We start from the raw sequence: 16,743 nt of genomic DNA on the forward strand, positions 1-16,743 counted from the left end.
TAATACACGTCATTGTTTCCTACAATTTTACATGTAATTCTACCTGTATCTGTTAATCATACATATATCTATTGTACTTATCTATTAAGACTAGGTACATATAATTTACAACACATGTAGCTAGACTTAATTGATAAGACTATTACAAACAGAGTGCTTAACCTTCTTTGTATCAATATGAAAATAGATGCTTCTTAAATTATCTTCACCTTGGTGTGAAAGATACTGGATATAAAGAGGTAAATGAGAGCTAAACTATATTCTTAAGAGGGAGCTGGCTATAGAAATCTTAATAGTAAAAACAAGATCAATGTAATCAGGCCAAAGGTCATGAGGCTACTTAGTTAGAAACTGTAAATTAGAGCAGCCAGAATCTCCACATAACCCTTAGACTGTAATCCACAGTATTAAGACTATACACAGAGTTATGTTTTTAAAAAATCCATTCCCATTACTTTTGGAGAGAAGATAAATGAAAATTCAGCCAAATCACTTAATTTCCCTGACTAAATTAAACCTAGCTTACTGAACCATAACTAATAAGAAGTCAAAAACACAGTGCCTTCGGCATCCTTGACATGCTCTATGACTCACACAACTCAACCCAAGATGACTGCATAAAGGACCCCGTTTTGTAATATTTTAAACAAAGGAAACTACAGGAGGAAAAATAAATTCTATAGTGATTTGTTTCCTTGAGCATGAAGCTGTTTATACAACTTTCTTTCATGCTGCAAATTTAAAAGTTTTAAATCAATTGAAAATGCTCAAGTAGCTCACAATTTCAAAAGAATTATTTGCAAATATACAACATATTTGGCCAAAGGTTTCAGGGAAATGACATTCTATCACCATTATATTCATACCTTACAAATTGTGTCCACATCCCAAGGTATTATAGTCCTCAGATCAATGACTTCACAAGACACTCCAAGCTTTTCTTTTGCCATGGAAGCTACCTCTCGGATCACATGAACCTGAAATAAAGAGAAAAATATGCAGAGAATGACTACAAAGGTTCTAGCCTCAAAAATTAGTTGAATTCTGACATCACTATTAGAGATAGTATTTAAAGTCTCAGGAATTGATCTGCATGGAGAATTCATAAATTTGTTTTAAATATGTTGAATCCCATATTCTGCGAAAATAACAAGTATAGATGTCTAGAAAACAGATGGAAAGAGGTGCTTAGAGAGAAGTCAGTACCACAGATACTGATTACAAAGATGGCATGCAGAAGGTAAATGAAGTCACACGAATAGGTAGAAAGCATGTAGAGGGAGAAGTAAAGGGTAAAAATCACCAACATTTAAGGAAAAAAATGGACCAAGAGGAGAGGAAGGAAGAAAGAGAGGGAGGAAGGGAGCAAAAAATGGAGGGAAGGAAAGAAAAAAAGGAGATAAAAAGAACAGTTTAAGAGCTAGAAAGAAAACCAGGAGACAGTGTATTGCAGAAACTTAAGAGGAAAAGATTTCATGGGGATAGTAGCCAGTATCACATACCACAGCAGGAATAAGAGCTGAATTTAAACAACTAGAAGATCAGTAATATTGACAAAAACAGTAAATTAGTGCGAATAGAACTCACAGCTACAAAAATATAATGAATTTAAGAAATTAAATATAGACACTAGAAGACAGTTGTTCAAGTTCAGTGTTAAAAGGAGGGAGACGTAATGGTATTTAAGGAGAAAGGAATTCTTTAAATAGTGAAGAGAGACATACTTTTTAAATAAGAGCAAGAAGAAATGGAAAACTGAAGATGCAGGAGAGAGAGGGACTAGCTAATAGACTACCGTCCTGGAGAAGGTAAAATGGAACGCAGTCTGAAACCGATTTGCAGAGGTTGCTATGTAAACCAGACACCTCTTCTTCAAAGACAAAGAGAAGAAGGAAAGAATTAGAAGCAAGAGGAAGAGCAAGTTATGTGAATTAATATCTAATACACCCTAACTTCCCTATTAAAAAGAGAAGTAAGGTCATGAGCTGACAGTAACAGAGATGTGGATTAAAAAGTGGACAGAAGGACAGCAAAAAGGTTTGCCACACCCACCAAGGACACTATCAATGGGATACAACTTGCCAAGCAGCAAAGTTACCCCACTGAAGGTGAGAAACCATGAGGACTCTAGCTCTCCATGCCAAAAATCAAAAGGAAAGGAGAGTAGGAGCTTGTGATATTGAAAACTATTTTTGTTATCTTCTTTATATTGTGTTGCCCTAAATTTCCTAAAATAAGGATTTTCTTTATACAGAAAAATAAAAACTGACCATATCTTTAAAAGAAGGAGAGAGAAAAGTAGAAGAGATAGGAGTTCGTGGCCAGAGAAAAAGTTGGGAGGCAGAGCAAAGTGACAACAAGCCTGGGGGAAAATGAAGTGGATCAGTAGAGAGGGTCACTGGAAAAAAAGAAAAGATATGGAATTTTGAGGCTGGACCAGTGGATGGGTCCACATGACCATCAAAGTAATCATGAGAGACGCCAGGAAATGTGATGAAAAGGATTATAGCCATTTGCAGCGAAAGTAACGTGGGTATACATGTATTCCAAAAGAAATGTGTTTTTAATTAATACATTGTTGTAATATATTTATGGCCACCACATGCATATGACATTTTAATATATATAGACACCTCACCTTCACTCAGAAATCAGTACCACAGACTTTCAGTTGTAAGATGAGGAAGTTCTCAGGATCTAATATACAGCACAGTGACTAGGGAAAATAATAGATCTGAAGTGTCCTCGCCCCCACCCCCACACACAAAATAGTAACTATGTGTGGAGATGGATCCATTAATTAATTTGATTATGGTAATCATTTCACAATGTATGCATATATCAAATCATCACATATATACCTTGAATATATATAATTTCATTTGTCAATTACACATCAATAAAGTTGAGGGAAAAAAGAAATTAGCATCAGTAGCACCAGACTCAATCTGAGATATAAAGAAAACATCGTTTTGAATTTTTCATATATCAGGATTTAAAATGAGAGCTTCCAAGCACAAGGTAGGTTTTAACAGTTGGGATCAATGCTACTCACCTGAGTGCCCCAGGCAACTAGAGTAACATCACTCCCTTCCTGTATGACTTCAGCCTGGGACAGTGGGATGTTGTATGGTTCTATAGGAACCTCTTCCGCTAAATACAGAACAGGAAAAAAAAAAAGGTCATTTTTTCTGAGGTGACACTTGTGCATAAAATAATTTAAGAAGCTCATTGTAGCAAAGCTTTATTTTATTTTTTGTTTCTCTAAATTCTATATTACTTAAAACAGAAATAGCATTTATGATATGGCTCCATGACAACACTGCACAGATGAATAAATGCAATATAAATGTATAAACTATATCAGCTATCTTGGAACAAAAAAATAAACTTCAGAAACTAAAGAAATCTTAATAAAGAAGGAACATTAGTCAATAAGAATGTATCAATACTGGTTTATTAACTATAATAATTGTATCCTACATGTATGTAAGATGTTAATAATAAGGCAAACCCAGTGTGTGATATCTAAGAACTGTGTACTATGTTCATACTTTTTCTGTAAATCTAAAATTGTTCTTAAAAATTGTTATTACATGTGATAAAACTTTATTAAATTGAATTAAGTTCTCAGATCAATTTTCTAAAAAGTAGCAAATTTATGGGGGCTTGGAAAAAATAGTAGGGCCAAACTTTAGATTGTATTCTTTCACCTTAAATCTACGAACACTTCATCAATCGGAGTCCCTGACAACACCATAATTTTCAAAGCTGAATACTGTAGACCTCAAAAAGATAAACTGAATCAGCTCCACCAAGCCAAAAAGAAGCCACTGGTATCTGAGAGAAAACCATTTTATGAACTTCTCTGCCCAACCAAGTTATATAGATATGACTGAATCTGGGAGAAAATTATAAACTGAATTTCAAAATAAAGTTGAGTACAAAGTTGATAAAACTGCCCAGTTATGCTGAGAAGCCTTCTTTAGTTCTTTTTTTTTTTTTTTTTTTGAGACAGGGTCTCACTCTGTCACCCAGGCTGGAGTGTGGTGGTGTGATCTGCAACCTCCGCCTCCCAGGCTCAAGTGATTCTCCTGCCTCAGCCTCCCGAGTAGCTGGGATTACAGGTGCACACCACTACCACCAGGCTAAATTTTGTATTTTTAGTAGAGGCAGGGTTTCACCATGTTGGCCAGGCTGGTCTTGAACTCCTGACCTCAAATGATCCACCCACCTCGGCCTCCCAAAATGCTGGGATTACAGGCATGTACCCGGCCTTTTTGTTTTTTTGTTTTGTTTTGTTTTGAGACAGAGTCTCACTCTGTCGCCCAGGCTGGAGTGGAGTGGCACAATCTTAGCTCACTGCAACCTCTGCCTCCTGGGTTCAAGTGATTCTCAGACTCCCAAGTAGCTGAGATTACAGGCACGCACCACCACACTCTGCTAATTTTTGTATTTTTAGTAGAGACAGGGTTTCAACATGTTGTCCAGGCTGATCTCAAACTCCTGACCTCAGGTGATCCACCCCCCGAGACTCCCAAAGTGCTGGGATTACAGGCGTGAGCCATCGCACCTAGCCATTCTTGAGTTCTTATGTGAAAATACTATCAGTGGAAATGCTGGAAAAAACTATTGTTCCCTTTTGTTCATTTTCCCCATGGACTTTTTTATTATATATGTATATTCAAAAAGGACAGAAGAGTAAAATTAAAGTAAAAGCCTCCCTCTGGAAGGCTCCCAGTTAGCCCTTCCAACTCCAACGTCCAGAAGTAACCAATGCTAACAATTTCCCAGGTGTCTGCTGTGGACAGCTCTCATTCTTTCTGGCATCCAAGATTCTGAATCCTCTTCCTACATTTGGTAAATCCACTACCTTAGGAGGCAGGGCCCTTTGTCCACTACAGAAGTGAGTTCCACATGCTTCCCCGCTAAGGTTCCTCTGCAGCCAGGGCACAAAACTTGGGCTCTGGCAATCCAATGCACCCACAGCAGACTCTGAATTGGAAGCTGATGACACGGAAGAGCAGTAACTGTCTAGAATTCATTCTGGAATACTGCTAACAGTGGAGGCAAATCCTGCGTCTAGGCTTAGTAGTATCAAGGATTCAGACTGACAGTTGCCAGGGCCTCTTTGCAGAACCAGTTATTTGGGGTATTGCTTCTAGATATATGGCCTCTAAACCTGATTCTCAGGGACTCCAGAAATCTGTGAGTAATTTATTATCCTTCAATAAATTTCTTCTGCTTATATTGGAGAGTTGATTTCATTTGCTTGAAAACTAAGAACTGATTCCATATCTATTCAGATATTTACCATATGTTAGTGTACGCATATATAATATTTTTTCTTTACACAAATAGAATCACATTGTACACACTGTTGAGAACTCTTCTACAATCTGCATTTTTTTCATTCATCAATATATCTTGACCATATTTCCATGTCAAAGTAGTTTTTAAAATCACGTTTATAAGTAAAAACTATTAAATGTAATGGGTGCTTTATGGGTGATACAGTGGTGAATTTTATTCCTTGTTTTTTTGTAGATTTCCAATCTAATGACATTTATATAATCAATGTCAGTGAGAGCTGAATATCATTTAAATTATTAATATGTTTAAATAAAAAAAGAAAACAGTAAAATCTATAAAATCACATTTTTAGATAAATCCCAAAATAGACAATAATTAAGCTAACAAACCTGGAACATAAAGCAGTGCTAGAAAATTTATAAGCATTAATACACTTCTTTAAAAGTTTTTGTGTAGCTCCCAAACTATGGTGAGTCAGATACTTCCACTGTCTAAATGAGGGGTGGGCTAACTAGAGCTGCAAGTTGATTTTTTTGTAAACAGCATTTCATTGGCTCACAACCACGCCATTGATTTACACAGTGTCTACAGCTGTTTCTACCCTGCAACAGCAGAACTGACTAGTTCCAACAGAGACAGTATGGTCCGCAAACCTAAAATATTTACCATCTGTTCATTTACAGGAAAAGATTACCAGCCCCAATTGTAAACAGTGCTTTCAGAGGTTAATTCTAGCCCATTCATTGATGGCTTAACCCCAGTATTCACTGCATGGATAGATGCACAGATGGATGGATGGATGGATGGATGGATGGATGGATGGATGGACAGATGGATAGACGAATGGACAGGCAAGTGGACAAACAGGGAGGCACACATATATCACTGAAGCAGCATATTCTACTTAGCAGGTCTTAATTGTTAAACTAAAGTGAGAGTCAAGAACAATGCTGATGACATCGGACAAACGCACCAAAGATAGCACATAGGCTCTTTGCCATCATCAAGTCTTTCCCCTGGCAGCAACATCTGAATGCCAGTAGACAAGGCTTAAAGCCAGTACACATTCCATCTTACTTGTAAATGGCCATGATTCAAGAGTCCTCCTGTCTTTCCCGCCTTGTAAATCAGTTACTAGCTGGTGATTAGCAAATCCCTGGAACACACAACTCTAAGGGCTGGCAGACCACAAGAAATGGGTTGGCATCTTGGCCCACTTCCTTTGTCAGGTTGCCAGTGAGCAATTAATTGCTCTATTGTCTTAAATAAATTACCCCAAATAATCAGGCCTCATTATTTTAACAATTAACTAAGGAACAACAAAGCAAACAAAGTTTTATTCTCTATTTAAAAACACTAGACTGAGAATAAGAAAAAAAAAAAAAAACCCTTCTTAGATTTGCTTAAACGTTATCCTGAGAACAGGAGAGTAAGAATTAATTTTAATGTGTTCATTTATTTAAATTTGGCAAACAAGTCACCTGGAGAGCAAGCTAGAATTCATAGGTACTTCTTAGTTAAATTTAATTTAAAACATATTTATTCCAGGAAAAGGTTATTATTCCAAGTTAGCTTTCTTGCATCCCTACCCCACGGCTATGTGCTTTCTAAAAGAGAGCAGGTGACAGGAGTTAGAGCACAAATCTTCAGAAGCTAAAGAGCACCATACACAGTCATATTACAGATTCCTATTTTCACAGAAGTGGGACTAACTGATGCCGCTCCATTTCACCACACGCTGATTACATTAGAATCTTAGGACTAATAAGCATTCCTCAGAGAAACACTTCAGCATCAGATGAATAGTGACAAAATGAACAACTCAGAAAAATAAGAAATCTTTTCAAGGCCAAAATTGTAAAAATGCAAATATCAAACAGGATAGATTTTTTTAATGTATATTGTAAGTTTCCACATATACACTTCCGTGTACATGCAAACGCACTCATTCATACTACACATTCACTTAGAGATTCATGCTGTGAATTTGCTCATCCTTGGCCCCATTCTATTTCCCATCCTCCTCCTTTTTTCTTCCAGTTGTCTTCTAATTTGCTATATTGCTTATAATACATCTTAAACACATTTTTGGAAGACGTGAGGTGTGTAAATAATATATATATACCAAGTTTAATATACATTTTTCATTTCATAGTTGCTGCATACTCAATATATGCAGGCATCATGCAAGATGCTGGAATATGAATTGAAAAACTGAATTGCCATTGAGAAGCACACGCTCAACTGTGAGTTACAAAGATGGAAATAGATTTATAAGCCAACAAATAAAAACATAATACAGCAATGGGAACAAATTGCTCTGGGAATCTAAAGGGAAGTAACAACTTGGTTACAGGGATAGAAGGTTTCATCACCGAGGATACAACTGCTGTGGGTCTTAGAGACAGAGGTACTTGACACAAGAAAAATAGAGAGGATATTCCATAAAGAAAGAAAAGGTATACACAAGCGTGAAACCATGTTTATGCTTGTGTATACATCTACAAAATCAAATTTACATGGTATTTCAAGCAAAGGTGAATACTGAAACTTATAAATTATATTCCTAAGTCCATAGATAGCACTTTCCAATCCTTCTGATTTAATATAATAACTTGTGTAGAAAGCATCTGCAACAAAATAACAACTCACTCTTAACAACACAAGTTTCCCTGTGAAGCACACTATTGCCATTACAGAAATAATAAGGTCACTTCTCTGCCCTGTCACTAATCTGCAGTAATGCTAGTTTCCCCACAAACATGAAACTCGGATAGGGCTTTGTTCATATTGCATTACACATGAAATAGTGAGAAAACATAAATGTTCTCTATTTAAAATGAAGTCAAGTATATTTCTAAAATATGTTGGCTCATGCTGTCTGATTACGACAGCGTATTTGAAGTCTCCATACCTGAGAAAGCCTATCTGGTTTGTTAAAATTCAGTCTAATGGGGAAAGGTAGGAGGGGGGTAAATCTACCCAACCAGAAACCCAATTCTGGCTTTGTCTCTGCATCTAATGAGTTTGGTCATCTCTGACAAAATATTGTATTATTTTTGTGTCCCAGTATTCCACCTGTAATCTTAGGACCATTATTGGAACAAAGTGTGAACACATTAAATTAATCAGCTCTTAAGAAGAAAATATCATCACAATTTGAAGTAATTCAATGACAGAGTCATTAAGGCTAAAAAAAGTTATTCTTATCACTATTATTTTCTGTATAAAACTGATAATTAACTATAAACTAATATTGGATTTCTATATTACAAATGTCATTTTCTGAATTAGTGATCTCCTTTCAGCTTTGAGGTTATTAATCAGTCTTTTTTTGACAATTTTCACTTCTATACCAACAGTTACTTTTAGCACTGATGCTAGAGATAAGAAAGAATATATAAAAAAGAAAACTAAGTGCACTTTCTTCTAGTAATCACTTTAAAATTATTCCCTAAACACGGTTCTACCCAATCTTTTCCTCCCCTCTTCACCTTAAATTATCGAAAAATCTAAAGATTAACAGTCTATATTAGAAAGACTAAATCAATTAAAAATATTTGTTTCTCTCTCCAAGTAATCAAAAAAAAAAATCTGTAGAATTGTCCATGCTGGCAAGAAGATACCATCTAATTAGAAGATAAAATTAACTTTCAATAAATAAAATAATAATTAAGTGCCAAACTTTGACAGTATTTAACCCATAGTGATTATTGAGAGCATGTTTGGACAAAATAAATTGGTATAATAAGTCTCAGTGTCCCAAGGGAATAAACCGAGAGGACTCCTGGGAGGAACAGTGGGTGAAGCTCCTACAACATAATACAGACTTTCAAGCCATAAGCATGACAAGGTTTTAATGAGTATTATGGCAAAAGGAAGGCAAAGATGTGAGAGATCAAATGAAGTGCAGCAAATAAAGAAAACCATTTAAAAAAGGAAAATCTTGAAAAATAAATATAATTAGATGCACAAAGGCTAAAAGCTGGCATTCTTAGCAGTGGGGTACATATTCATAATAGAAGAGTAAAAACAAGTAAACATCATCTCATATGATGCACTGAAATGGACACTCTGTCACTTCTATAATACTCTTGCCAAAAAGACATAGCTTGAGTTTAATCATGAAGAAACATCAGACAAACCCAATCTGAGGAGCAGTCTACAAAAGAGCTGACCAAATGTGGTGACCATGACAGACAGAAAAGACAAAGGAACTGTCTTCCCCGGAACAAAGGAGACTAAGGAGAAACAACAATAAATAGACTCTGGATAGAATCTCAGTCCAAAGAAAGGACATTAGTAGGGCAATTAAGGAAACTGGAGTTAAGTGAATAGAGCAGTTAATAGTATTGTATCCATGCTAATGTCCTGGTATTGATCAATACTACCGTGGTTATGTATGAGGTTAACATGGGGGAATGCTGAGTGAAAGGTACATATGAATTCTTCATACTATTGTTGCAATCTTTTTGTTTGAACTACTTCAAAATAAAAATTTTAACAAAATTTTTAATATTAAAATCAAAAACAAAAATGAGGTTGACCCACCTTAACACGTCTCCCTTAGATGGCTGGGAAAATAAGTTGTGATATAATAGAAAGTACATCAAATTAGAAATGTCACTGAAAACTGACTATGAGAAACTGGGCTTAATGCAAGGCCTGGCAGAGACACTACACGTTGATACTTCCTTGTGAAACAAATTCTGTTTGGAAATGCTAGTACAAATGAAGAAAATGAGGATATTAACAAAGCCCTCTAACTGTAAAAGAAGCAAAACCACATTTGGTATTCTATTTATGACCTCCTTATCTTCCTGGATACATGAATATGTGAAGATGTAAATTCAGTGTCTGCATATGCCAGTCAGCATTTTGCTAGACACTCTTGACCACTAAATGAAAACCAATGACCAATCAACAGTCTAAATATATCAAGTCATAATCAGCTAATATCTTGCATGTAACCAGAAGACTTTTTTTTTTCCTTTTTCTTTTTTTTTTTTTTTTTTTTTTGAGACAGAGTCTCACTCTGTTGCCCAGGCTGGAGTGCGGTGGCACAGTCCTGGCTCACTGCAACCTCCACCTCCCAGGTTCATGCAATTCTCCTGTCTCAGCCTCCTGAGTAGCTGGGATTACAGGTGCCTGCCACCACACCCAGCTAGTTTTTGTATTTTTTAATAGAGACGGGGTTTCGCCATGTTGGCCAGGCTGGCCTTGAACTCCTGACCTCAGGTGATCCATCAGCCTCAGCCTCCCAAACTGCTGGAATTACAGGCATGAGCCACCACGCCTGGCCAGGAGACTGCTTAAACTGAGATACTTGCACATATAAAACATGATTTTAAGGTCGTAAATGTTTTATACTGTTATTGTTTCAGAGGGTAATGTTTTCTTATTATCACTGAGTAACACTGAAAAATAAAAAAAAAATCACCTGTTATTTTTAAATGAACAGCAACATTACTTGAAACAGAAAGTCTTGGACCCATTTAAACTCAAATGCAGTCTAATTTTTTTCTTCAATAATTAACTGGTAAGTCTCACACTTCAGTTCTTTTGCATAATGAGATAAATTAGGAATCTTTTCAAAACGGTTGCCAAATATTTGCTGGCTGCAGTGGGTCATCTCTGTAATCCCAGCACTTTTGGAGGCTGAGATGGGCAGATCTCCTGGGGGTCAGGAGTCCGAGACCAGCCTGGGCAATATGGTGAAATCCAATCTCTACTAAATATACAAAAAAATTAGCCAGGCATGGTGGCACGTGCCTGTAATCCCAGCTACTTGGGAGGCTGAGGCATAAGAATCGCTTGAACCTCGGAGATGGAGGTTGCAGTGAGCTGAGATCACACCACTGCACTCCAGCCTGGGCAACAGAGTGAGACCCTATTTCAAAAAAAAAAAAAAGTTGGCAAATACAAGTCACAAAAGTAATGATATGATAAGGCGCCTTCATATTTCTTACAAAATTTCCAATTAACTTCATTACATTTCCCTGTCTCTATTAGGATAACCTGTGATCAAGTAACTTAGCTGTTTAAACAAATCCTTAAGACTCCCTGTCTCATTTAATGTAAACAAAAAAAGAAGCTTTGATGAGACTGACATTCCATAATAGGCATCAGTATATTTAATACACAACACATTAAAATTTGGCCACATTTATAACACAACTTGTTCAATCTTTGCAATTACCCTTAGGGTTTTTTGTTTGTTTACTGTACTCTCTAGTATGCAGCATTTAATAGTGTAGCAACAGTTCTCCTATCACCAGTTTTACTGGCAATTGTCTTTCATGTTTAATATATCCTCTCCAGCACCTGTTGTTTCCTGATTTTTTAATGATGGCCATTCTAACTGGTGTGAGATGGTATCTCACTGTGGTTTTGATTTGCATTTCTCTGATGGCCAGTGATGATGAGCATTTTTTCATGCGTTTTTTGGCTGCATAAATGTCTTCTTTTGAGAAGTGTCTGTTCATGTCCTTTGCCCGCTTTTTGATGGGGTTGTTTGGTTTTTTCTTGTAAATTTGTTTGAGTTCATTGTAGATTCTGGATATTAGCCCTTTGTCAGATGAGTAGGTTGCAAAAATTCTCCTCAGCTGCCACTACCAAAGGTGCCTCAAAAACCTCAATGGCTTCCTTTCTACCTTCCTCCCACCCTCTAATGAAACTCAGCTAGCAAAGGGGTGAGGAAAATACAGTTTACTTGTTTCCAGCCCATGAATTACAGAAGAAAACACAGAAGGGCAAGTGTGAGGATGACAACTAACAAAGACCTAACAGAGATTTAAATTATAAATAGCACTTAGATGAAAAGGTCACCTTTGACGAGAAATAAAGAAAACTCCAATATATTAATAATAATGAGAAAAGCTAATATTTAGTGAGCCCTTTCAACATATTAGGCATGTTTAAGCACCTTTAAAGTATCTCACCTTTTATCCTTACAACTCAATGTGACTGATACTAGATTTATCCCAATGCTACAGATGAGAAAACAGGCAAAGACAAATTAAAGAACTCGGTTATAGATAGTGTGGCCACTCTGCGGTCCAAGCTCATAACCACTGTAATAGTAGATAGAAATCTGCCCAAAATGGGTTTCAGAAATATTAAATATAAACATATATCAAGCTTGATCCTTTCCCTAAGTCTTGAAAAATTGCAAAAACTGTGTATTTTTAAAAGGGAGGTATTATGCTTGCCATATTTGTTTAAAAATAGAAAATATAACCTAAGATTATATAATGGCTGTTTTTCCTGAGACTAATCAAAGTGTTAAATCTAGAATTCTCTCACAGACTCCCGGCAATTCCCCTACCATTTTCTCAAATTAATTTTTTACACACGAATCAAGCTTTACATTCCATAAAGCAGGTGGGATCTATACATACTTATCATCCACCATCTGCCTCAGTGCATTGCTGTATATCACTCCTCCATTAGAAATCTGTATTTTTCTTGAACATAAATTCCTTCATATTAAATCATGGATTAATACTACAAAAAATGAAGAACTCCAAGTTTACTTACATAGCCAGAAACTATTATTTGTAGTCCAATATTAATCACTTCATACCCTAGCTATATTCAGTGCTAGAGATATATAAATTAGCTAGAATTCATAAATTCAAGTTCAACACTGAGAGATGCTGAAAGGGTATTAATAAAATTAATAAATGTTCTAAATTATATATTACTGAGAAAATTTTCTCAACTGTAATTTTTATAAGCCTACAACTTTATTTCTAGCTTTAAAAAGTAAATATACATGAAAATTACTAAATACCTAATGGCCTTAAGAGTTTAGTGTTTTCTACCTATCTGCCTCTAAGTATGGGCAGACCTAAATTTTCATATTTTCAACTTATGCTCAACACACACTTATATATATAGTGTAGATGAAAACTCCTAAAGGGCTTATTTTATGCCTTTTATTCTAAATTTGAAATTCTGAAGATAAGCTAGCTATAAGAATGGAAGCTCAACACCCTTTCTGCTAGTTAAGTGTTCAGTTTGGGCATTGTTAATGTCACTGCCTGTATAGCAATGTTTTTTTTGTTGTTGTTGTTGAGACGGAGTCTCGCTCTGTCGCCCAGGCTAGAGTGCAGTGGCGCAATCTCGGCTCACTGCAAGCTCCGCCTCCCGGGTTCACGCCATTCTCCTGCCTCAGCCTCTCCGAGTAGCTGGGATTACAGGCGCCGGCCACCACGCCCGGCTAATTTTTTTTTGTATTTTTAGTAGAGATGGGGTTTCACTGTGGTCTCGATCTCCTGACCTCCTGCCTCCCAAAGTGCTGGGATTACAAGCGTGAGCCACTGCGCCCGGCCCAGCAATGTTTCTATAATATTAGAATTCTTGTTTGCCCTTAATACTTTATAAGTAAAAAACAGAAAAGTGAAAACACTCTTATCACCAAAGAGAATAAGTAAGGGTCAAGTAAGAAATTATTTGCTATGCTGCACACAGTAAATGTTTAACCTCAGCTGGATGCTCAGTGCATTTAAGTCACTTGAATTGATCAATTCAAAAAGAAAAAAATTAAAGGTATATATAAAATGTTGGAAACTATATCACTGACAAACATGTATAAAAGGTGAAGTTTAAATAGAATTTTATTTTAGCTCTCTTGGTAAAGAAATCTATTTATTAAATGTAAGTAAGTATTTGACTTCCAGATATTTGACGTTGCACACATTCTGAGAAACACATTAGGAATGGCCTGTAGTCAAAAAGTGGAAGATTATGGCTTGATTTAAAATGATAAAATACACTCCCAAATATGTTAGAATATGTTGTAAATAATTCTAAATAATCTGTTAAGAGTCCCAGAAAGACTAAAAATGTACCACAGTGGCCCTCATATGACCATAGACCCAGCAACTGTTTCTATCCACCTCTCTTGCTAAATCTGAACCACCCCATCAATGGCTACTAAACTGCAAAAACAATTCCTCTCTTTTCAGAAAATCTTTTTTTATTTTTATTTTTATTTTATGTTCAAGGGTACATGTGCAGGTTTGCCATATAGGTAAACTGCATGTCACGGGGGTTTGGTTTACAAATTATTTCATCACCCAGGTAATAAGCATAGTAAGCAATTGGTAGTTTGTTTTCTGGGTTTTGGGGTTTTGGAGGTTTTTTAACACTTTAAGTTTTAGGGTACACATCCACAATGTACAAGTTTGTTACATATGTATACATGTGCCATGTTGGTGTGCTGCACCCATTAACTCGTCATTTAGCATTAGGTATATCTCCTAATGCTGTCCCTCTCCCCTCCCCCCACCCCACAACAGTCCCTGGAGTGTGATGTTCCCCTTCCTGTGTCCATGTGTTCTCATTGTTCAATTCTCACCTATGAGTGAGAACATGCAGTGTTTGGTTTTTTGTCATTGCCATAGTTTACTGAGAATGATGGTTTCCAGTTTCATCCATGTCCCTACAAAGGACATGAACTCATCATTTTTTATGGCTGCATAGTATTCCATGGTGTATATGTGCCACATTTTCTTTCTTTCTTTCTTTTTATTTTATTTTATTTTATTTTTTTTGAGATGGAGTCTTTCTCTGTCCCCCAGGCTGGAGTGCAGTGGCGCAATCTCGGCTCACTTGCAACTTCCACCTCCCAGGCTCAAGTGATCTTCCCATCTCAACCTAGCAAGAATCTGGCACTACGGGAGTACACCACCACACCTGGCTAATTTTTGTATTTTTTTGTAGAGACAGGGGTCTCACCACGTTGCCCAGGCTGGTCTCAAACCCTTGGCTCAAGCGATCCACCAACCTCAGTGATAGGTATTATTCTGATCCTCACCCTCCTTCCACCCTCCACCCTCAAGTAGACCCCCAGTGTCTGTTGTTCTCTTTTCTGTGTGTACTCAATGTTTACCTTCCACTTATAAGTGAGAACATGTGGTATTTGGTTTTGTGTTCCTGCGTTAGTTTGCTAAGGATAATGGCCTCCAGCTCCATCCATGTTCCTGCAAAGGACATGATCTCATTCTTTTTTATGACTGTAGAGTTTTCCATGGTGTATATATACTACATTTTCTTTACCCAGTCTATCATTGATGGACATTTAGGTTGATTTTATGTCTTTGCTATTGTGAATAGTGCTGCAATGAACATAAACGTGCATGTGTCTTTATGGCAGAATGATTTATATTCCTTTGGGTATATATTCAATAATGGGATTGCTAGGTTGAATGGTAATTCTTTTTTAAGTTCTTTGAGAAAACACAAAACTACTTTCCACAATGGCTGAACCAGTTGACATTTCCACCAGCAGTGTATAAATGTTCCTTTTCTCCACAACTTCGCCAGTATCTCTTAATTTCTGACTTTTTAATAATAGCTATTCTGACTGGTGTGAGATGGTATCTCATTGTGGTTTTGATTTGCATTTCTCTAAGGATGGGTGATGTTGAGCATTTTCTCGTATGCTTGTTGGCTACATGATTGTCTTTCTTCTGAAAAGTATCTGTTCATGTCCTTTGCCCACTTTTTTGCTTGGGTTGTTTTTGGCTTGTAAATTTGTTCAAGTTCCTCAGATTCTGGATATTAGACCTTTGTTAGATGCATAGTTTGCAAATATTTTCTCCCCTTCTATAGGCTGCCTGTTTACTCTGTTTGTAGTTTTAGACTAACCCTGAAACTGGCTAAGTATCAGCTGACCCCGCTTGCTAACGTTTTATAGACCCTTACCCCCACCCTCTCTAATGAGTTAGAAAACTTCTTCTAATTAGCTCCCATACCTCAACATTCTAAATAAAAGCTTAGGTTTCAGAGTTAATATTAAATCACTGGAGATTTTTTATGATAATAATAGCAACAACTTTTAATAACACCATTAAAATTTATTAAGCATTTACTATGTGTCAGGCATGACTCTAAATACATGTATTAATACATTTAATCAAATGATACTGCAAAGAAAATTTTATGCTACTAAAATTTTAAAAGCTAGAGGAAATACAAAGATCTAAATTACCAACATGGAGAAAATGGTAGATACAAGATAGGACTAACACGTAGCTCCCATTTGGACAGACAGGACAGTGTGTGGAGACTCACACTGTAAACTTTTCCTCCAAGAACCACCACAGGAACCTACCAAGAAAACCAAAAGAGTTCACAGGCCCTTTGAAAGAAGTAGCCTGACACTGCAAACTCCATGAGACAGCTGAAAAACTGTAAGTTCCCAAAGTGTGAGTGGGGGAAAAGTCTGCCTCTGAACAGACATCCCCACTGAGGAACCTAAAAATCCAGATCACAGGAGAAGAATTTAACCTCATCTGAAGTTAAAATGGATTTAGGCAGCCAAGTGAAATATCAAAGTAGAAGAAGGAGAGGGAAGTGCCCTGTAGGCACTCCCAGTCCCCGGCTCAAACCAGAGAAAGCCATCCCTGACTTATCTCATAG

At 36.6% G+C, this 16,743-nt stretch overlaps 1 protein-coding gene across 1 annotated transcript in view; it reads right to left on the bottom strand.

Annotated features, from left to right (window-relative positions):
- Positions 1-16,743, bottom strand: part of BCKDHB (branched chain keto acid dehydrogenase E1 subunit beta) — a 234,311-nt gene that overhangs the window by 143,543 nt on the left and 74,025 nt on the right. Inside the window, exons 7-8 of the mRNA XM_030798123.1 lie at positions 3,056-3,153; positions 867-977 (exon numbers count right to left, since the gene is read on the bottom strand). Of these exons, the coding sequence (XP_030653983.1) occupies positions 867-977; positions 3,056-3,153 (209 nt within the window). The remainder of the gene's footprint in view (positions 1-866; positions 978-3,055; positions 3,154-16,743) is intronic.

Source organism: Nomascus leucogenys, chromosome 18 (assembly GCF_006542625.1).
Source record: "Nomascus leucogenys isolate Asia chromosome 18, Asia_NLE_v1, whole genome shotgun sequence".
Classification (NCBI taxonomy): Eukaryota; Metazoa; Chordata; class Mammalia; order Primates; family Hylobatidae; genus Nomascus; species Nomascus leucogenys.